Here is a 22,549-nt window from a genome sequence, read left to right as displayed (position 1 = left end):
ACTGAAATGCTGTCACTTCAGCTGTCCTGGGATCTGGACGGTCACCCTGCTGTATCCTTGGGCAGTGACGAGTGTCCCTGTCACTGGGCCTGGGGTTGGACAGATGGATAAAGGTTTTTATACCCCTGCCTCCTCCATGGAGTTCTTGACCTCTTTAAATGAAGAGATAAGCCAATAGACTCTCTTATAAAATATATTCCTATTGATGCTTGAGTGACATTGCTTGTCTTTAAAAGGAAAGGCCCCACTTTTTAATTAGGTGTAAAAGCCTGCAGAGACAAAGCCCAAGGATGTTCTGATTTCGTTTTGCCTTCACTTTTCTATTCCTCTAAGGAGAAATTTCAGCTGATAATTAGTTACAATAACTACCTCAAAGGCTTCATTAAGAAAGACTTAAGTGTTTCTTCTGTGGGAAATTTAGGTGTAATTAAAATTCTCATCTCTCAAATTAAAATTTGCCAGACAAGTCTTGGCTAGGATGTGGACAAATTAGAGCCCTCATGTTGCTGGAGATGTAAAATGGTGCTTTAGAAAGTAGTCTGGCATTTCGTTAAAGACTTTAACATAGTTACCGTATGGTTCAGCAATTACACTCCTAGGTCTGTACCCACTAGAACCGAAAACAGGTGTCTACACAAACACTTGTACACAGATGTTTTGGCAGCCTTATTCAAAATAACCCAAAAGTAGAAACAACCCAAATGTCCATAACCAATGAATGAATAAACACAATGTGATATATCCGCTCAGTGGAAGGAATATCATACTGGTATGTGCTACACATGGGTGAGCCTCGAAAAGAGGCCAAACATAAGACAAACACACAAAAAATCTCATAATATATGACTCCATCTTGATGAAATGTCCAGAATAAGCAAATCCATAGATAAAGTAGATTAGTGATGGCCAAGGGCAGGCATAGGATGGGAAGTGAATATTAGTGGGTATTAATTTTCTTTTTTAGGTTGATGAAAATATTCTGGAATTAGATAGTGACGTTGGTTGCACAACTTTATGAATATACTAAAAACAACTGAATTGAGCATTTTAGAATGCCGAATTTACATACCATAAAATAAAAAGTTTGGAATCTGCCCATGCTGTTTAAGTCTTTATTTAATTTGTTGTAATAGGATTATATCTCAGCATCATGCATTTGTTTTGAATAGTTTGTCACAGTTTCTCAAGCTGGGCACTATTGACATTTTGACATGTTGGTACGATTCACATTTTAGACTAGTCAGAGAATTGTTTGTTTTGGGGAGCTGTCCTGTGCGCTGTAGGATGTTATAGCAGCATCTCTGTTCTTTCCTTGGTGGCTCAGTGGTAAAGAATCTGCCTGCCAAGCAGGAGATGTGGGTTCAATCCCTGGGTCGGGAAGATCACTTAGAGAAGGGAATGGCAACCCACTCTAGTATTCTTGCCTGGAGAATCCCATGGACAGAGGAGGCTAGCAGGCTCTAGCCTGTGGGGTCACAAAGAGTCGTACGTGACTGAATAACTAGTCCCGTCCCTTTCCTTCCTGGTCATTATACATTAGGTACCACCCCCACCCTGTGAATAATAGTCACAGCTGTGTCCAGGTGTTGCCAAATGTCCCCTGGGTGGGGCAGAATCACCCCCAGTGGAGAACCACTGGTTTATCTTTAGTCTTCCTGTTAAAAGGTGAGATCTGTGAAGGCTTCTTTATTCACCATGTGTTTCTCAGTGCTTAGGACAGTGTCGGGCACATAAATACCCTACTATGGTAAATATGTAAATGAATTAATATATTTAGCTATAGCTGTTTATAAAAATAGACAACTATAGAAATGATTCCATGCTCAAATTAGTTCCAATGCCCTGGGATTAACTTTGTCAAGAGCAGCCTCTGTTTTGGGGTGAGGGGGGCTGTTCTTCTGCCGAGTACTTTTCCTACCCACCTCACCCAAGTGTGCAAACTGTCTTTACCTAGAGGCGTGTTCTTTTATTAGTTCTCCAGGATACAGGCTGTTAGAGGCCACCAACCAGGATCTTCAGCAGTTGTGTGCTGACTCGGGGTGCCATCTGCTCCTTAAGCCTGAGGTAACACCACAGATGCCACCTGCAGCCCAGACCAGCACCCACCAGTCACCGGGACTGCTGCCCTGAGGATAGCTGCATGTATCGGGCACTGCATAAGAAAGGAAACCTACTCACTGTCATTTACAGATCCGGGTTCTGTGAATGACTAACCATGTTTCCCACCCAAGGGAACCCAACTCTCCACTAGAGTATCTTATAAAAAGTTACTCAAGTGGAGGCTAAATGCTATTGAGAGGCTAAATGCTAATAGCTTATTGCTGCCACACCCTGCTTTGGGGATTGTCACTTCTGGAAGGTGCCTGAATCTTTCTTAGCAGCTCAAGTGTAAGCATTAATTAGACCAGGCTGATCTCAGATGGTTTTGTTTTTGGTGGTGTTTTGTTTTGTTTTTGTCATCAATGACTGTCTGTAACTCTGTCTGTCTTGCTGTTCTTTCTTTTTTTTTCACTTTTTTTAAAAATTGGAAGATAATTGCTTTATAACATTGTGTTGGTTTCTGACATACAGCAAGACGAATCAGCCATAAGTATACATAGATCCCCTCCCTCTGGAACCTCCCTCCCAGGCCCCCTTGATTTTCTTCTTGCTTTTCTCCTCCTCCTTTCTTTTTATTTTTAATTTTTATTTTATTTTTTTATTTTAATATACTTCTTTTACATTGCTGTGTCAGTTTAGACTGTACAGCAAAGTGAATAAGTAACGTATATGCACATATCCCTTCTTTTTTGGATCTCCTTTCCATTTAAATCACAATAGAGTGCTGAGTAGCATATACCCAGAAAAACCCATTCCTTTCTTCATTTCTTAAGCAGTGATGGTTCTGACCTAATTTCTGTTAGTCTGTCTTTTCTGAACATTGAGACAAATCCTTTTATTAAGCAAAATGTGTCCATCTCTGTTCCTTGCCTTGTGTTGATGAGGCTCTGATAACTGGTGGCATTTCTTTGGATATGTATCCATGCTTCACATTTTGCTAAGCACTTTTTACATATACCTCATTCATTCCTCACAGCCCATTTTACAGATGTGGAAACTGGGATACAGAGAACACTTGCCCAAGAGCACTCAATGTTAATAAGCGGCGGAGTGCAGATTCAAACCCAGTTAGCCTGAGCCCTTAAAGATTATGTGTATTGCCTTCCCAATATCCTGCTTCTTGTTATACCTTCTCATCTGGCTACACGTTTGTCCTTCCTCTAAGCTGTAATAAAGCTCTAAAGTTTGGAAGTTTTGTCTGATTTTTCAAAATCTTGGGTGTTTGGAATAAGGACCAGATTTTCTGAAGTTAAAACCTTATAATGACTGGATATCCGAATTCAGTACACACAGAAGAATAGCATAGAGTACACCCTTCTGTGTAATGGCTGAGGAGCTGGATTAAGAGCTGCTTCTAGGCACAGGGCTGGGAGAGTGGGAGAGGGAAGACGGGGCTTTCTCTTCCAGCAGCTGGGGGAGAATTGACCAAGTGACGCAGCTCCACTTGTTGGTCATTTGTTGCTCTTCAGGTGTAAGGTAACTGGACTGAATGTATAAGTGGTATTGCTGTGAGGGACGTGCTGACAAAAGTCATCTAATTGTCTCCTTTGTACCTAATTTCTTCTGCATTTATACAGCTTCCTTAAGAACAGGGCAAAGCTAAATCAGTATACTGATCATTTGGATTGTTCTTTGATGTGATAATTGATTTAGCAAACTCAGGTTATAGACATTTTATCCCAAATTAGGTAGTAAAATGAGTTTTGGATGTATTATTAAATAAAGGGATACCCTATAAGTATCACAGTATTTAATCACAGTGATCAATAAATACCAAATAACTATATGTCTTGGTAGTTATTCTTTCTTATTTTATATTTTCTCTTTCTAAATCTAGCCCACATATTTTTAAATGATAGAAAGATATTATACAATAGCATATATAGTATATATTGCAAAGAATAGTGTACTGTATTTATAGAGTATGAAATGTAGTATATGGTGTTGAAGATGAAGAGGCCTTGTTATTTCACAGCATATGCTCATAGAACTTTTAAAGACTTTCCCAGTTTTAGAACATGGCTGTAATATGTACAGCCGTGTGTGTGCCCATATGTGTTGTACATGGGGTGTTGGTTATTTTATCAAGAACAAATCTACAATTTAAAAATCTGAATTATAACATTTCTTTTTTGCATCATGTTCTAGATTGAGCACTGTTTTTCTTATCCTTGGAGTGGGATGTCTTAAACCTAAACTGGCTCATACTTTGGCCTTAACACTATATCCAAAAATCCTTTTGAAGTCACTTATCGTATTCTGTGCAATTAACGTGATTTGACACATTCTCCCATCAAAGCATTTTAGTCACCATGCCCAAATATCTTAAACAGTCAACTCAATCACATGCAGAGTTGAAATATTTTTGGCAGTGGGTTTGACATGCATTTATTGTAGTATTAAATATGGGGATGTACAGTGGTGAAAATGCTTAAATTTGTCAAAAAATCTGGAGAACTGATTGGCTATCATACACATGTCTATTTAACTTACATACATTAGTCTTCTCACACCACACTGGTCTTCTTTAGAAGACACCAGGCAACCAACTTGTTAAGAAGACTTTCATTAAAGTAAAAGATCAGATGCTTCTTTTTCCTGTATGAACTATATTTCTGGAAAACTAAATTGTCATCAAGGGAATTTTTTCTTTTCTCTAGAAGAATTCCAGCTATTGAATAAGAAAAAAATCATGGATTAGAATGTCACCACTTGGCAAACCACAAATCAAAGGATGACTCCAAGTAGTGATTATCGGTGGTTGCTAACATCACGAAACGGAGCCAGCTAGACATTACGTGTCTTCAGTGAAAGTACATGATACCACTCACAAAGCTGCTTTGCCAAAAACTGAGCCTGTATCAAACCAAGCCTCTAAACCTAGCTACAAGTTTACAGAACAGGTAGAGGCAAGAGAAACATGTTAAAAAATACTATGGGGAGGGAGATGCAGAAAAATCCGGATACTGGAAATTCTACAGGCCCAAATGCATGGCTTTTTCATAAAACAAATTGCAAGAACTGAAAAAGAAAAAGGGAACATTATTAGACAACAACCAGATTTCAATATGTTGACCTTTTTTGGATTTTGATTCCCACAAACTATTCAAAAATGATAATATTTATGAAACAATTGGAAATATTCAATGCCTAAATATTTGGCATTATTGAAAAATTGCTAAATTTTAAGTTGTGATGATGTTATTATTACATTTTCATCAAGAGCCATTTTATTTTATAAATGCATTGAAATATTTAAGAATGAAATGATATGAGATTTGCTTCAAAATAATAATGGTTAGTAAGGGTATACATGAAACAAGGTTGTTGGATACAAAAGATTTCATCACATTATTATTTCTACTTTGTAAAGTGCTTATCTTTTAAGTATGCTGCTGCCAAGTCGCTTCAGTCGTGTCCGACTCTGTGCGACCCCATCCCTGGGATTCTCCAGGCAAGAACACTGGAGTGGGTTGCCATTTCCTTCTCCAGTGCAGAAAAGTGAAAGTTAAGTCGCTCAGTTGTATCCGACTCTTCGCGACCCCATGGACTGCAGCCCACCAGGCTCCTCCATCCATTGGGTTTTCCAGGCAAGAGTACTGGAGTGAGGTGCCATTGCCTTCTCCGTCTTTTAAGTATATGTGTAGAAAAATTCAGAGATGAAAAGATACGATAAATGAGATCCTTAAGAACAATTTTTATGTGACATCCACAATAAACACCTGGAAATGAGTCTCCTTTCAGAAACACCTTGAAATGCTGGTTTAGTTAGTTGAATTACATCAACTAAGAATGATTGATTAGCTAAAAATATGAGATTCTGCAGTATAAAAATACCAGCATGAATATCTATCATTATATATGGATGATTGGCTGTTTATTTATCTTTATACTAGTTCATTTTCTCTGTAAGAACAACGAGTGCTGAAGTCTCAGGTAAAATGTATGAGGATAAAATTATGAATTGGGAAAAGACTCGTTTTATTTTTTCATCAGGACACAGTGTTCTGCAGAAGAATAATTGGAGATTTCCCAAAATAAAGGGAAAAGTCTCTTCGTGATCTAAACTCTGAAGAGAGATGGCAAAACAAAATCACATGCACACAATTTATTAAAACATATGCAGTGAAACCTCAATTAACTGGATTCCTCAATGCAATGTGTTATAGCCATCAAAGATGGATTGCTATAACAATTTCATTTTAAAAAGCAATGTCTAAGAAAATTGGATTGGATAATGAGCCTAACTTCCTAACACCTCACTTCTCTTGACTTATGATGACCACTGACCTTTCAAATATGATGCTGAAAATTATACAACTGCCAAGCCATCCATAGAATATCATGTCACATTCATCAGAGCACATTTATCAGCATGCAGGATTGGCCTTATACAAATGGTTCATTGTCACATGTGTCTGGAAGTTCAATGCCCTGTAAATACAGTGTGCAATCCAGAGAAAATACAGGGCTTCCCCTATGACTCGGCGGTAAAGAATCCGCCCGCAATGCGGGAGATGTGAGTTCGATTCCTGGGTCAGGAAGATCCCCTGAAGGAGGAAATAGCTACCCAACCCACTCCAGTATTCTTGCCTGGAAGATTCCATGGACAGAGGAGCCTGGTGGGCTACAGTCCGTGGAGTCACAAAAGAGCTGGGCATGCCTGAGCAACTGAGCATGCATGCTGAGGAAATCCAGGAAGTCTTAGAGTAGAAAAATAGGTATCACGGGGAGAAAGGAGTTAGCAACTAGAAGGGGCACATGGAGATCTTCTGGGGTGCTAAGAGGAGATACAGGAGGGATTTTGGGTCTCTGGGCACATTGTGTTTCTTCAGTATGAAAGCGGAAGGGACATGTTCCACTTGAGAAATTTTAGCAAACTATACAATTATGACATGTGTAGCTTAAATATGTTAGAGTGAAAGTGAAAGTTGCTCAGTCACAACCGGCTCTTTGTGACCCCATGGGCTATACAGCCCATGGAATTCTCCAGGCCAGAATATTGGAGTGGGTAAACTTTCCCTTCTCCAGGGGATCTTTCCAACCCAGGGATTGAACCAAGGTCTTCCACATTGCAGGCAGATTCTTTACCAGCTTAGCCACAGGGGAAGTCCATAGGTTAAACTTCAGTCCAAAATTTTGTATCTATACATGTTTGCATGTGTGTGTATGTGTATGTGAGTGTGCTAATTTCTATTCCTGGTATTTTCGTCTTTAGCAAAAGATTTGGCTGCCTTGTCCAGAGCATTTTGATTAAGTTCTCCCCTGGTCATAGGGTATAGCAGAGTGAACAGCTTAGAAGCAAGCACATGACATTAAGAAAAGAAGATAAATATTAATAAATATTAGGGCTTAATAATCTGGGATATTTAGATCCATTGCCTTGAAAGCAGAGTTCAATAATTGAGTCTCTTAGTGGTTTCATGTCCTCAAGAGCAATTAAATTATGTAATGTACACTGTTACTGCACGTGCATGAATGCTGAGTCACTTCACTTGTGTCCAGACTCTGTGACCCCCTATGGACTGTAGCCCGCCAGGCTCCTCTCTGTCCATGGGATTCTCCAGTCAAGAATACTGGATGCCCTTCTCCAGGGGATTCTCCCAATCTAGAGATCAAACCCGCATTTCTTACGTCTGCTGCATTGGCAGACAGGTTCTTTACCACTAGCACCAACACTGTTACTAAGGGTGGGGAAAATTTTGGAAACCTTTCACTGTGATTAAATGATTCACTGTTTAAAGATGAAGTTTACTAATTGTAAAATTAAATTACCCCAACAATGCTGAAAACGGCTGTTATTATTTATTGTCCTACCTTTTGGTGCAGTTCTTTTGGTTCAGTTCAGTTCAGTTCATTTCAGTCGCTCAGTCATGTCCGACTTTTTGCGACCCCATGAATCGCAACACGCCAGGCCTCCCTGTCCATCACCAACTCCCGGAGTTCACTCAGACTTAAATCCATCGAGTCAGTGATGCCATCCAGCCATCTCATCCTCTGTTGTCCCCTACTCCTCCTGCCCCCAATCCCTCCCAGTGTCAGAGTCTTTTCCAATGAATCAAATCTTCGCGTGAGGTGGCCAAAGTACTGAAGTTTCAGCTTTAGCATCATTCCTTCCAAAGAAATCCCAGGGCTGATCTCTTTCAGAATGGACTGGTTGGATCTCCTTGCAGTCCAAGGGACTCTCGAGAGTCTTCTCCAACACCACAGTTCAAAAGCATCAGTTCTTCGGTGCTTAGCCTTCTTCACAGTCCAACTCTCACATCCATACATGACCACAGGAAAAACCATAGCCTTGACTAGACGGACCTTAGTCGGCAAAGTAATGTCTCTGCTTTTGAATATGTTGTCTAGGTTGGTCATAACTTTTCTTTCAAGGAGTAAGTGTCTTTTAATTTCATGGCTGCAGTCACCAGCTGCAATGATTTTGGAGCCCCAAAATATAAAGTCTGACACTGTTTCCTCTGTTTTCCCATCTATTTCCCATGGAGTGATGGGACCGGATGCCATGATCTTCGTTTTCTGAATGTTGAGCTTTAAGCCAACCTTTTCACTCTCCTCTTTCACTTTCATGAAGAGGCTTTTTAGTTCCTCTTCACTTTCTGCCATAAGGGTGGTGTCAATCTGCATATTAAGCAGTATTTAATCAGAAATTTCATTCAAACAAGTCACATGTTCCCGAGTCATTCCATATGATCAAAGCTTCACTGTAATGTGTAAACATTACACAAAATGTGTAAATCTACTATAAAGTAGATTTTGACTTTAAAGAAATATTACACATAAGTTGCTACATAAATGAAGGAATGGTCAATGTGATCAGAGCCAGGGAAGCTAAAATGATAAGTGTAAGAGCTGGAGGGAACATTAGAAAGCATCTGAGTCTATCCACACACTTTACAATGACGGAAATTTAGGCTCTGAGAGCTTAAACTGACTTCCCAGAGATACATAGCTGACGTATGGCTGATCTGCAACCAGAACGGATATAACCCTATTTGCCGACCTGCCAACCCTCAGTCAGCCCAGTTCTCCAGAGCAGAGGTGTGGGGTCAAGCTGACTTGAGTTTGAATCAGTTTAGCTCTTGGATTTGCTACTTGGGTGTGATCATGGGCCCCAGTGACAGATCCTGTGCTATGGAAAAATATTACCTGGGCATTAATTCAGAGTTACAGACATCAAGTATCCTGAGAAGGTAACTCCCTAAGACAGGTCTGAGGCAGTTGGAGAGCTCAGAGGTGCATTAACTTCCTTCTCAAGGCAGGGCTGCTCAGTGGAATTCTGCTTTCCTTCTGCCCGTGGAAGTGCCCTTCACCCCTGGGATCTACGGGGAGGATGTGTATGGCATTGGATGTTGTCTCTTTTTAAAAATATTTATTTTTATTGGAGTATAATTGCATTACAGTATTGTGTTAGTTTTTGCTGTAAACGAAGTGAATCACCTATATGTGTACATATATCTCCTCCCTCTTGACCCTCACTTCCATCCCACCTATCTAGTTCATCACCGAGAACTGAGCTGAGCTTCCTGTGTTATAAGGATATTATCTGTTTCTAATGATAAGTCTAAACATGCTGAGCGAGGTTTGTACCCTCAAGTGTCATTGAGTTCCAATGCCTAACTGTGGGCTTCCTTTAATGCTGTTTGCACCTGAGTGTAGACTCCTGCCATCTAATGGAGATGGTGTTAGGACTCACATCAAAAGGCTTTTTATGGTGAATTCCCTGGTTGTCCAGTGGTTAAAACTCCCTGCTTCCAATGCACAGGGCACAAGTTTGGTCTCTGGTCAGGGAACTAAGAACTCTAACATGCTGCTTGATGTGGCCAAAAATTTTTTTAAAAAGTTTAAAAAGGCTTTTATGAGAATGAAAAGAGCTAATGTACTAAAGTGGGTAATAAGATGCTTGGCACACATTAGCCATGTAAAAAAAGTTGTGTAGTTGTGTACAACTACAGATAACTATTGTTATCTGCTAGGACACAACAATGGATTTGATACTGATGCTGTCCAAGAACCCTGATCATTGTTTGACTTGGACAAATTTGCCTTTAGAGAGTGCATTGCTTAAAAATAATGGCTTTGTTAAAAACACTGGAAAACAGAAAAAAGTTGATAAATTACTTATATATTTAGGAATTGAATCAAGTTGGGACTCTGCTTATTTTTTCCTGAAGGGGTAAGAAATGTCATTGAATTTTACTTTTTTTAAGCCTATCTTTACATGGGAAGACCTAAGATCTAGCTCCTAATCCATTACTTAATAAAAAGTATCAATGAGCAAATTATCAGACCACTTCGAGCCTCTGTTTTCTCCTTTTTAAAATGAGAACAATGTAAGACCTACTCATGAGGTGGTTTGGAGCTTAAGTGAGAGATAGTGTACACAAGAGGCAAAAACATGGTCAGGGTAAGTCTATAAAGAGTGGCAATCTTAAGGAGATTGTGTTACTTCTTTTCCAGTTTTCATCTTGCTGCTACAAAAGGACACGTGGAATGCCTCAGGGTCATGGTTACACACGGCGTGGATGTGACAGCGCAAGATACTGCCGGTATGTAATCTTCTTCTCTTAAGTCAACAGGCCAGCAGAAAAGTAGGTATCACAGAAATGATATGTATTCCTTGCGGAAAATTTACAGTCTATACAGATCATCCAAAAGAAAAACACAGAATCTCCTCCAATGACTAGGCTCTGACATGGTTTCATTATTTGGGCCTTTACAAGTGTTTTCATCTTATATGTTTAGTCAACTAGAGACTATGCTTCTTATCTCCCATTTAAAATTTTTATTTTCTAAGATGATATATATGGACCAAATACTCTCCCCCAGTTTTTGTTCTTAAGAATCATGGTACAAAGTGATGAATGGAGGGAATTGTTTAGGTGCTCATTTCATCAACTAGCTGAGGTGGATTCCGTGGATAGAAGGCAGGATCTTCATGTGGATCAGCTGCCCGTGGTCTGCACCCCTTACTGTGTTTTAGTGCATCTGAATCACCTAGGAACTGGAGGGGAGGAAGGGTGAAAGAGCTTAAAGGGGGAAAGGAGAAGAAGGGAAAGAATAAACAGCACACACACAAACACACACCTACAGACAACCCCACGCATGTATATCCCGGCTCTGTCTTCCGAGATTCAGAATGTCTGAACGTTTCCAGCCAGTTGGTACTTCTGTAAAGCTCCCAGCTAATTCTAACGTGAAGCCGGTGTTGATAAGTGATGATCAAGTCAGATAGGAAAGGAAGTGTAGTCTTGGCTTTTATGAACGTTGTATTATAGGAAGGAGTCCCTGGGTTGCCAGCCTGAGTTTCTGCCCCTTGCTGTCCACACCAAAAGGTGGAAGCAAGTGCTGGTGGCTTTTCATTTCTCTATTGTACTTGAAAATCTTTGTCTTCTAATAGGCTTTTGTTGGTTTTTACTGGAATATAAGATTAGTCTGTTCTGTAGTCCTTATTGAGGCTTTGCATTAATCTGTGATGGATCCCTTTTGCTTCCCACCTGAAGACACTGACACCTCCGAGCAGTCATCTTGGGGGCAAATTGGTCAAGCGTTACGAAAATACAATTATTACTCAAAATATGGCCGGGAAACTCATGTTTCGGACTTGTTTTCATGAAGTCTGTGGCACTTAAAAAATAATATCAGGGTCTGGGAATATTTATTGTTTGAGAATAGACTTGTTTTTTTATGACCGATGAAGAGCCACTTAAAGTCAAGTCAGGTAAAGAAGGTGTCAATCTGGTAAAACCATTTTTGGTTAAAAATAGGGAGTGATGGAAGTAACAGAATGATTTTCCAGAGCAGTGCCACAGAAAGCTCCAAAAAAATATTTTGAGAAATGGCAATACTCCAGGTGACACTCGTGGTAAAGAACTTGCCTGCCAATGTAGGAGACATACGAAACGCAGGTTTGATCCACGGGACAGGAAGATCCCCTGGACAAGGAAATGACAACCCACTCCAATATGCTTGCCTGGAAAATTCCACGGACAAAGGAGCCTGGCAGGCTACAGTCCATGAGGTCTCAAAGAGTCAGACACGACTGAACACAAATTATTATAATACCAGCAGAAGAAAGAATGCTTTCTCTAAGTGACTCCCTTGAAGGGAACACTAATTTATTTTGCCAATTAAAAATCATCTTTAATACCAAGATCCAGTTATTTTGTTTTTAAAGTTTATTGTTACTACTTTTAAAGTTATACCACATACATATCAAGCAGTAAGAGTGGCTACCATCCCCTTGATGAGATGTGTCCTGTTAAGTAGATGGGATTTCTTTAAGAAAATCATAATCTAAAAAAGTTTGTTTAGTGTGAATAAATTTGAGCTGTAATATAATTTTGTTTAACTGCATTTGATGTTAAAAAATAGATTAGATAGGAGTCTCATTATTTCCATCATAACTGAATATCGCTCCCCCATGTTTTCATTAAAGGGAAAAAAGTGTTTAATACATGTTCATTGTAGAAAATTTGGGAAATACAGAAAACTACCAAGAAGATAACCAGTGGTTCTACTCCAAGAAAAAAAAATTTTTTTACTGTTTTGCTGTATTTCCTACCAGATTTTCCTGGTACAGTTTTACGTAGTTGAGATCACATTATATAATAAACTCTAAATCCTTCCATTAAAAAAAAAAAAAAAGATTACCATGATCATTTCCTGTACTAAAAACTCTTAAGAAGCATAGTTTTTTGTGGCTGTCTAATACCGTGTGGATAGAACTTGTATTTACTACCAGAGCCCTCACTTATTTCCTGAAAGCCTGAGGAGTCATGCAGTGAGACCTGGGCACCCCAGCGCAGTTCCCTCTTCCTTGCCAGTGGAGATGACAGTGCTCTCCAAGAAGCTGGAGGGGAGGACTTCCCTGGCGGTCCAGTAGTTAAGACTCCGTGCTTCCACTACAGGGGGGCACAGGTTCAATCCCTGGTCAGGGAAAAAACATCCCATATGCCACAAGGCATGGCCCCCCCAAAAAATGAACTAAAAACAAGCTGGAGGGGAAACTGCAGACCCATCCTCCTGTCCTGGACTCTTCTCTGGGCTGGTTAGTGGAAAGTGTCACAGCCCATTTCTTTCAACTCTGATTGAAACTGGTAGAATCCATAGCACTTGGCAGCCCCAGAACATCTTCCAGACATCCTGTGAGTTGGAAATGTCTCGAGCTGCCTGTCACTTTTCTCTCATTTCTAACAATGAGGTCAACACTCTGGTCCTTGGTTTTATTGTTTTGCTTTAGTCTGAGTGAGGCACTGACTTCTCATGATTTCTTGAAAGCATGCAAACAGAACCCGGGAACAAAAGAAGGAAAAGCAGCATGGGTAAAAGTACATGGAAAATCTGTTGTGTTATCTAGAACAACACTTCTCAGAGTTTTTCCTGTTACAGTGAACAAGATAAATGTGATGGCCTTTACTGCTTATATCCTTCCTATTGGCTGTAACACCCACTCCTTTCTCTCCTTCTCAAGAATGCGAGTCAGAATCCAAAGGAATGGCAAGGACATTAGTCACTGTGCTTTAGTGGTTGTCATTAGCCCAAAACATTTGATGAAAGGATGAATTAAATGGCTCAGTCACTAAGCTGTGTCCAGCTTTTTGCGGCCCTATGGATTGCAGCACACCAGACTTCCCTGTTCTTCACTATCTCCTAGAGTTTGCTCAAACTCATGTCCATCAAGTCGGTGATTCCATCCAACCATCTCATCGTCTATCGTCCCCTTCTCCTCCTGCCTTCTATCTTAAATCATCAGGGTCTTTTCCAATGAGTCTTCTTATCTCATCTTCTCATCATAAAGCTCCAAAGTAGTGGAGCTTTAGCCTCAGCATGAGTCCTTACACTGAGTATTCAGGGTTGATTTCCTTTAGGATTGACTGGTTTGATCTCCTTGCAGTCCAAGGGACTCTCAAAGTCAACTCATAGATGCTGTCTTTTCAGTCAACCTATCTGAAGTGTTGCTATATTATTGCTAAGATCCAGTTATCTTCAATTCTAATACCCAGTGAGAACTCGCATGAAAATCTGTTACCATAAATCCAACTGCCCTGCAGACTTTCAGAAAAAATCCTGCTTTCAAAATATATCATTACACTGACCCTTTTAATTCTTTATATCCACAAAGTGTACAGCATGGTTAACTTGGTACAGTTACCTACTTCTTAAACTGGTGACTGGATTTAAGTTCAGAAGCAAAGGGATTTTAGTATCTATTTCTTTATCAACTATCCTTCCACATCAAATGTTTGGAAGTCTGACCACAGACTTTTCATAAATGCTTTACAAACAATCTCAGGAGCGGAATACTGTCAGTAGATAAAGCCTTGTGTGTGGTACCAATAGTGTGAAAGTGTTAGTCACTCAGTCATGTCCAACTCTTTGCGACCCCATGGACTGTAACCTGCCAGGCTCCACTGTTCATGGGATTCTTCAGGCAAGAATACTGGAGTGAGTTGCCATTTCCTTCTCCAGGGGGTCTTCCCGACCTAGGGATTGCACTTGAGTCTCCTGCATTGCAGTTTCTTTAGTGTCTGAGCCATCAAGAAAGCCCAGTACATCTCAATTATCATCATTTTAGATGGCTTTGGAAGCTTAGGTGAGAGGATACATGTGAACATCCTAGCGCCCAGTCTCTTTTGCACATCAGGTTTTGAAAATGTTTCACATCTTTAAAAAAAAAAAAAAAAAAAAAAAAAGCTGTGATTATCACCAAGCCAAACACTCTCATAGTACAAATCAGAAAAAGAAATCCCCAAACTGGCAGAAGCTCGTGACTCATGTTTTTGGTTTGTGGGGTTCTCCCAATTCCTTGGCTTCCCTGGTGGCTCAGCAGTAAAGAATCTCCATGCAATGCAGGAGACACAGGTTCAATCCCTGAGTCAGGAAGATCCCCTGGAGCAGGAAATGGCAACCCATTCCGGTATTGTTCCCTGGAAAGTCACATGGACAGAGGAGCCTGGTGGGCTGCAGTTCATGGGGTCACAAAACAGTCAGACACAATTTTACTAAACACACACACTCCATTCCTTATCACCTATTTGCCAAACACCACCATAGACATAATGATAGCAGTCAGCTGGGAAAGTCTGCACCTAAGCTCACAGTGCAGACTCTAAACAGAGCCTTTGTGTTTGCTCCTGTTCTTCACTGATTTAGGAAGGGAAGTAGCATTCTGTTTCTTTAGAAATGAATCATTTCTCCCAGACTTCTAGGCATTTTTTGGTCGGGGGGTGGGGAGAATGCCTGTAATTAGCACCCAGGAAGATAAGATAGGATTAAACAGAGCATTAACAGAAGATTGAAGAAGACCAAAGAATCTTCTGTTTATTATCAAGTGCTTGTCTGAAGCATTAACTTTCAGGCTTTCTCTTTTAGCAAGTGTATGCATTTGACACAGTGTGACCCAGTAGCTTAAACAAGATAGACTTTTCTCTCTTTCAGTTAAAACTCCCAATTTGCTATGGCCACTCAGCTCCACACTGAGGACTCTTACCCAGACTTGTTACTCCACCATCCAGGGTATTGCCTTGGTCCTAACAGTCCAGGGGGGCTCCCCCACCGCATCCACATCCCAGTCCCAGCTGGCAGAAGGGAAAGCCCAGCTCATGAAGCGGCGTACACTCAGATCTCACTGGACACAGAGTGATCTGTGGCCACTCCTGCCTTCGAAGGAAGCTGGGAATTCTGGGCAGAGCAGCAAATTGTCCAGTTTAATAATATAGGAGGGGGACTTACTTTGTGGTCCAGTGGCCAAGATTCCATGCTCCCAATGCAGGGGACCTGGGTTTCACAGGATCAGGGAGCTAGATCTTATCACATGCCACAAGTAAGAGTTCAAATGCCACAGCTGGAATTTCCCCATGTGCCACAACTAAGACACGGCACAACCAAATAAATAAATGTTTAAAAAAATGTATAGAATGTTTTGCTGTAGAAGGAAGTGTAAACAGAAATTGAAGAATGATGTGTGATTTGTGACACTCCCATATCTTAAATTTTCCTTGATCCCTTTGCACACAAAACTCCTTTTCTCATAGAAGAGAGTCTTAGGAGAGTGAGAACTGAGCTATGGAATATGGAGATACCATAATGCACAGAGGCTTGAGGAGGGAGACACTGGAGAACCCTTCTTCTTTCTAGGGTTTCTGGTATTGGCTTAGCTTTTGTTTGGGTTTCTGGGTGGCCCTCCATTCTATTATGCCCTTAATCTAGCTCACATATAATTCCAATCTAGCTCACATATGCTAGCCAAGAACAGTTATGTCTTAAAACTCAAGTACTTGAGAGAATGGGCCATTTAAAATGTAATGGCAGGCTGTAGTCCATTAAGTATTTCATATTTAATTTGGAATAAAGGCAAGCCAAAAGCTGATTGCATGATTATAGTTCTTTACTTGCTGGTTGTGCACATGTATGCATGTCTGAAGGGCCAGCTATATACAGTGATCAACATAATCTGGCCGTGAAAAGATTTCAGATGATGTATACAGGCAGGTGCAAAACAGAAAAACAAAAAACCTTTTGAATCAATGTAAATCACTATGCAGATCTACTTTGTAGAGATTAAGGGATAATTTCAAAACTCTAATAGTAAGGATGGTTATTAGAAATTTCTCTTTTCTGTGTGTGTGTGTGTGGTATTTGTATGTGTGTATATATATTTTTATATATATATATACACACACCCAACTGAATCACTTCACACTGGAAACTAATACAATATTATAAATCAACTATATATACTTCAATAAAAAAGACACAAAATTTTATTATTCTTTATTGGCATAGAGTTTATTTACAACGTTGTGGGGATTTTTTTCTTTTTTAAAAAATATTTATATTGGAGCATAGTTGATTAACGTGTCATGTTAGTTTCAGGTGTACAACAAAGTGACTTAGTTTATGTATACATGTATCTATTCTTTTTAATAAAATGTTTAAAAAAAGAAATACATCTTTCATACTCTGATCTCTCCCCTGGAACTATAACTAGGTGAATAGATTTATGCTTCAGTGATTGAAAACTTGTTGTAAAGATAAGCATTTCTAAGAACAATGTTTGAATATATTTAAAGTTGTAAATAAAAATCAAATTAATTACTATGTTTATTGTTTATATTTTATTGTTATATTATTGTTTATATTGGGCTTCCCTGGTGGCTCAGACAGTAAAGAATCTGCCTGCAATGTGGGAGACCCGGCTTCGATCCCTGAGTCGGGAGGATCCCCTGGAGGAGGAAATGGCAAGCCACTCCAGTAGCTTGCCTGGAAAATCCCATGGGGAGAGGAGCCTGGCGGACTACAGTCCACAGGGTCAGACATGACTGAGCAGCTGACACTTTCTTTCATTGTTTATATTCAGCATTTTGAAACTCTGGTTCTTAAGTAGATATTGCAAACATATCTGGTTGAGTATCTTTTAGTTCTCTTTGTTTTTCTAAACATTTCCATATTACGATCTGAAGCTATGATTTCTCAGACTTCAGCCTTTGGGTGTCAGTTTGCCTTGTCTTGGTCTCCTACGACTTCATCAGCTTAAACATTTGTCACCTGCACTTGAAGACTGCGTTCTTAGTCCCATCAGTAATTCCTCCACTCTCTGCGTGAGTTCTGCTCTGTTTCCGTAGCAGTCTGAAATCATCGAGTAAGTGGTTAATGTCCAGGTTAGCCTGGGGGATGGTGCTCCGTGTCTGGGCCATCCTGCTTAGACTCTTTGAATAGCAGGATTCTTAAACCACCTGGAATAGCCTCTGACACTTGACTTACGAGTAGCACTGGGGTCTTCACTCACAGGCAGAATTCTGCTGAAATGCACTTGAATTAGGGTTGTACTTGTTATTGTCCTATAGGGAAATTGCTTTCTGATATTCCAGACAGATCCACAGCCAAATGGGGGCCAGTCTTATGTGGGGGCTGGTTACAGTGAAGTTTTGTCACAAATATATTCTCTCCAGAAAATTTTGCATTTGGAAAGAGAATTTTGTTTTAATGGTATCTGTGAGAGACATCTTACTCCAGGGTAATGTTGTCCAGGGACTGATGCATCGTTTGAATTTAGAGGCTCTTTTAAGTGAAAAATGCTTTTGTGCTCCTGGTTAGGGAAACCCATCACAGGGCCAAGGAATAAAAGAGTGTTGTTTCTATAGAAACACAGTGCTTACTTTCAGGTATGACTTGAACACTTGCACTGAAAATGAAGGCCTGTTATTTATTTTATGATGGTTGTTTAAATCTCCCTACCCTCTTGTCTTTGGAGAACTGTGCCTTTTTCCAGTGGATACTATTTATGTATTAGAAGAGCTTTTGTCTACAAGATAGACAAAAGTTAATGCATTGCATACACGACATAAACAGTCTTCTACTTACAATCAGGATGGGTTCCAAAAGTTCATCTGTAAGGCATTTGTTTAAAACACAGAATGTGCTCCTCCTTAGAAACACTGATAGAAATGATGGTCGAGGGCTCGGCTAACCCACCAAAGCTCAATTCGTAGTTGAAGCAAACTCACTATTGTGTGTTATACCTCCTGAAAAGAGGTCTCCTGTGGTAAAAGGAGGAAGGGGAAAAGAAGATACTTGTCTTCCTACTTCCAAAGATCTCATTGCCTTATTTCCTGATCTTCATCCTCATCCATTTGGGCAGAGGTCAAATGGAGTGTTCTACCTCCCCCAACCAGCTCCCGCTATGCATACCCTTAAAATCTCTGTGCAGCTTCTCAGCAAAGAAGGTATCTGATTTTTTAATCTTATACATGCTTTTAGGCAGCTCACTGTGGTCCTAAAACCTTCTAATTTTAAATACGGTATTTCCTAGCTATATGATTCTTTAATAATTGGTGGATTTCAGGTCAGTGTTATAAAGACTAATTCAGAACAGAGAAATGGTATTTGCAGACCAGATCACCATGTAAAAGAAGTTGTTCCTCTAAGCCAGGGGTTCTCAACTGGGTTATGTGATTCCCACCTATCCAAAGGATGTTTGGCAATGTCTGGGGACATTTCTGCTTGTCCCATCTGGACATTCAGTTGATAGTGGTCAGAGATGCTACTCATCATCCTATGGTACATAGAGCCATGTTCCATAGCTTTGAATTTCACTGATGCTAAAGCTGAGAAACAAGCTTTAAGTGTGGGTTGCTTACAGGCGTTACATTGGAGGTATCTTGATCAGTTTACAAAGGCAGGATTTAGGAGTTTGGTTCCCTGCCCCCAAGCCCCCTTCTCAGACTTTCATAATGGACAGACTCTCTAATTCAAATTAACAAGTGTGTATCGAGAGCCTGGTCTGTGTTAGCACACACATGCTGTTTCTTCGGTCTTTATTTAGGCTTCTCAGGTAGTGCTAGTGGTAAAGAACCCATCTGCCAATGCAGGAGATGTAAGAGATGCTGCTTTGATCCCCAGGCTTGGAAAGTCCCCTGGAGGAGGAAATGGCAACCCACCCCAGTACTCTTGTCTGGAGAATCCCATGGACAGAGGAGCCTGTCAGGCTACAGTCCATAGGGTTGCAAAAAGTCAGACACAACTGAAGTGACTTAGCACACATAGGCACTTGGGATACAAACTTTATATTCTAGAGGGAAAGGAAGAATAGTTGACTACATAAATGTGTGTTTGTGTGTAGGAGGAGAGGGGAGTCAGGTGAGAAGGGAAGGTTGAAGGTGCTGAGTGCTATGAAGGACAAAGAAATGAAGCAAAGGGATGAAAGGAGTGGGGGAGGAATTTTAAGTGGTGAGATCAGGAAAGGTCTCATCAAGAAGCAGGTTTCAGTGGCATCAGGCAGGTAAGCGGGCAAGCTGCATGGTTATCCTAGAAGAAGAGGATCCAGGCTAAGCAAAGAGCAATTCTCTAGGGCCCAAGAGTGGAAGCCTGGTAGCCACACCAAGGCTGTCCCTAAGCCCCTCACCCACAGATGTTCTATAGGCCCGCTAGGTAATGCAGGGGAGGGCACTGGGTGTAATGTTGTTCAGTCGCTAAGTCGTGTCCAGCTCTCTTGCAACCTCATGGACTGTAGCTTGCCACGAGGTTTGCCTCTGACCGTGGGGTAGAATTTCCTAAAGTTATCTGAGCACAGAAACGTCAGAGAGTCTCACGTTGGCATCACATTTTTTGAAGGGAACGTGAAGAGATGCTCCTTTTATAGTGTTGTTTTTATAACTCTTTTCCTTCTTCCACCCGTTCCAAGTTTGAACATCTGAACTACAGGTAATTCCCCTGCAGAGCTGAAGCACATTTGGAGGAAAGCGAAAGGACAGGCGGAAGTGGGGTTTCATGTGGGTGTTGGGTGTGTTCTCTGCCGCTGCCTGTGCTGGGTTCCGGGGCCCGTGGCAGTTGTGGTCTGGTGTCACTGTTGTGGACGCAGGGCATCTGGCATCCATGCTGACAGCTGAAAGCGGAATTTCCAAGCTGCATACCTAGAGTCTACCACAGGCTTCTAGCCCACAGCTTAATTGTACCCCGGGAGAATGGCAGCTGGCGTGGGCCCTGAATGTTATCCAGGGGTCAGGGTGCTGTGTTCTCCCCACTTTTGTCACAATGAACTCTGCAGATAAGAAGTGGAGGCATTACTCTCAAGAATAACAATTCCATCTTTGTTGGAGAACAGTTTATTTCCTCATAGCTGTCTTCATTACAGAGATAAGAGATTTAAAATCTGTGGTCTTTTCCTTCCAATTTTTTTTAAATCCATTTAGGACACAGTGCTTTGCACCTTGCAGCCAAGAACAGCCACCATGAATGCATCAAGAAGCTCCTTCAGGTAAAATGGAACAACTTAAAATTATAAATGTGTCATTTTTAAAAATTGAAAGTAACCTTGTGTGTGTGAAAGAGCAAATAAATACATGCATGTTCCTTTAAATATTATCCCCGAACTGGGGTTCCCTAAGAAGCTTCATTATTAACATTTTAGATAGCTGAGGAGAAGATTATTTCCATAGCAGTTCCACTGGTGGAGAAGAGGATCCTAATAAATTTGAAGTGCCTTCCTGGGATCCAGCTCTTTTGTCCCCTTTATTCAGCTCTTTTATTTTTATTTTTTGCCTTTTTGGAAGGACATGTACCCTTTAAACAGTCACCTTAAAAAAAAAAAATTCCTGTGCTGCTGGAGATCCTTACAATACAGGATCTCTAATATCCTAGTATTTATTCTCGCTCAATCATTAGTAGAATGCAGCTTTTTTTGAGAAGCAAAACTTCCACCACTGTTTCCTTGTATGTAACTTGATGAGCTTTTAGTTCTTAGTTTTTGTTCAAATTCTTGGTTTTATTCTTCTTTATAATTTTAGGTCAACTCCCTGGTTGGAAACTTCCTTGCCAGGAAGTTTTTATAACGATCACTTAGGGCGACAGCTTCTGTCTATCTTTAAAGATGAATATTTAATGACATCCCAATAGTTCATACAGTAACTTCCTGCTGTTGCCAGTCAAAATGCAGTCTTGGCTGTTTTCAGGAACAGCACAGAGCAATAAACTGCATGTTTGGAGTACTGTCTGTTCCGTTGAGCTGTCGCCTCGGCCTTCCTGAGCACTGTTTGGGACCCAGCATCTTGCTTTAATTTGGCTTCGCAATTCTGATGCAGAAATGTGGGCACATTCTTCAAGTTGTCTGCTCTGTTGATCACACAGCTTCTTGTCTTGCGTTACATGATGCAAGCTACCTCCAGTGCCAGGGATCCTTAACCTTAACAGGTCTTTGAAGTGAAATTCAAGAAAGATAGATCAACATCTGTGATGATGAAGATGATTTTTATTATGTGGCTTCTCTCTAAAGAAAGTTACAATAGAACTTTTCTTCTCTGCCTGCTCTGGGGCTGGATACCCTGGATAAGTGAAAAATCATTGACTTGCCCAAGTGCCCTGCCTCCACACCCATGGTCTTACCTTCAGTTTTTTAAAAAATACCTTATTTGTATTCCAAGTCTCTGTTCCCATCCTGGCTTGGCTATCCAGACTTTGCATCTGGCTCTGATTTGAGGGAAGAATGAACTTGACAAGCTGGAAATCCTCATGGGCAAGGACCAGATATTCTAGCCTCTAATGTAATTTTATATCTGGTTATGCAAATGGATTGGTTTTTCTCTGGAATCTTTGAAGCCTTTAAACAGTTCCTTGTGCTGTTCTAAAATTAGGCCAAAGCATGGTAAGTCGTAACATGATCTCTATTCTTATTACCACTGAAGGGCAGACGAACATTTCCAATATTGCCTGCTCTCCACAGATCATCTGAATGGTGTTCTTTCTGGATAGTGGTGAAAACCAGAGGCTTTGATGGCCTCCTAGTGAGTTGTTTCCCTAGAGTCCTGCACCCCTCTGATCTCTGCTTCACTACTTGTCTGGGCAGCCCACACCCTCTGCAATGGGACCACTGCTGTCTCCTGCCAGCCCCTCACCCTGTGCCTTCTGCAGCTACTCCTTTTTCTCTGGCCTTTTGCTCTTACTATCTGTC

The 22,549-nt window shown here is 40.7% G+C and overlaps 1 protein-coding gene across 50 annotated transcripts in view; it reads left to right on the top strand.

Annotated features, from left to right (window-relative positions):
* RAI14 (retinoic acid induced 14) overlaps positions 1 to 22,549 on the top strand; it is a 162,174-nt gene that overhangs the window by 116,861 nt on the left and 22,764 nt on the right. For all 50 annotated transcript variants that reach the window (XM_027980133.2, XM_060400527.1, XM_060400514.1 and 47 more), the window contains 2 exons: positions 10,564 to 10,652; positions 20,796 to 20,860. In XM_027980133.2, coding sequence (XP_027835934.1) covers positions 10,564 to 10,652; positions 20,796 to 20,860 — 154 coding nt within the window. The remainder of the gene's footprint in view (positions 1 to 10,563; positions 10,653 to 20,795; positions 20,861 to 22,549) is intronic.

Source organism: Ovis aries, chromosome 16, assembly GCF_016772045.2.
Source record: "Ovis aries strain OAR_USU_Benz2616 breed Rambouillet chromosome 16, ARS-UI_Ramb_v3.0, whole genome shotgun sequence".
NCBI classification, from domain to species: Eukaryota; Metazoa; Chordata; class Mammalia; order Artiodactyla; family Bovidae; genus Ovis; species Ovis aries.
The sequence above is the reverse complement of the archived record's forward strand: the minus strand, read 5'-3'. Positions and strand labels throughout refer to the sequence as shown.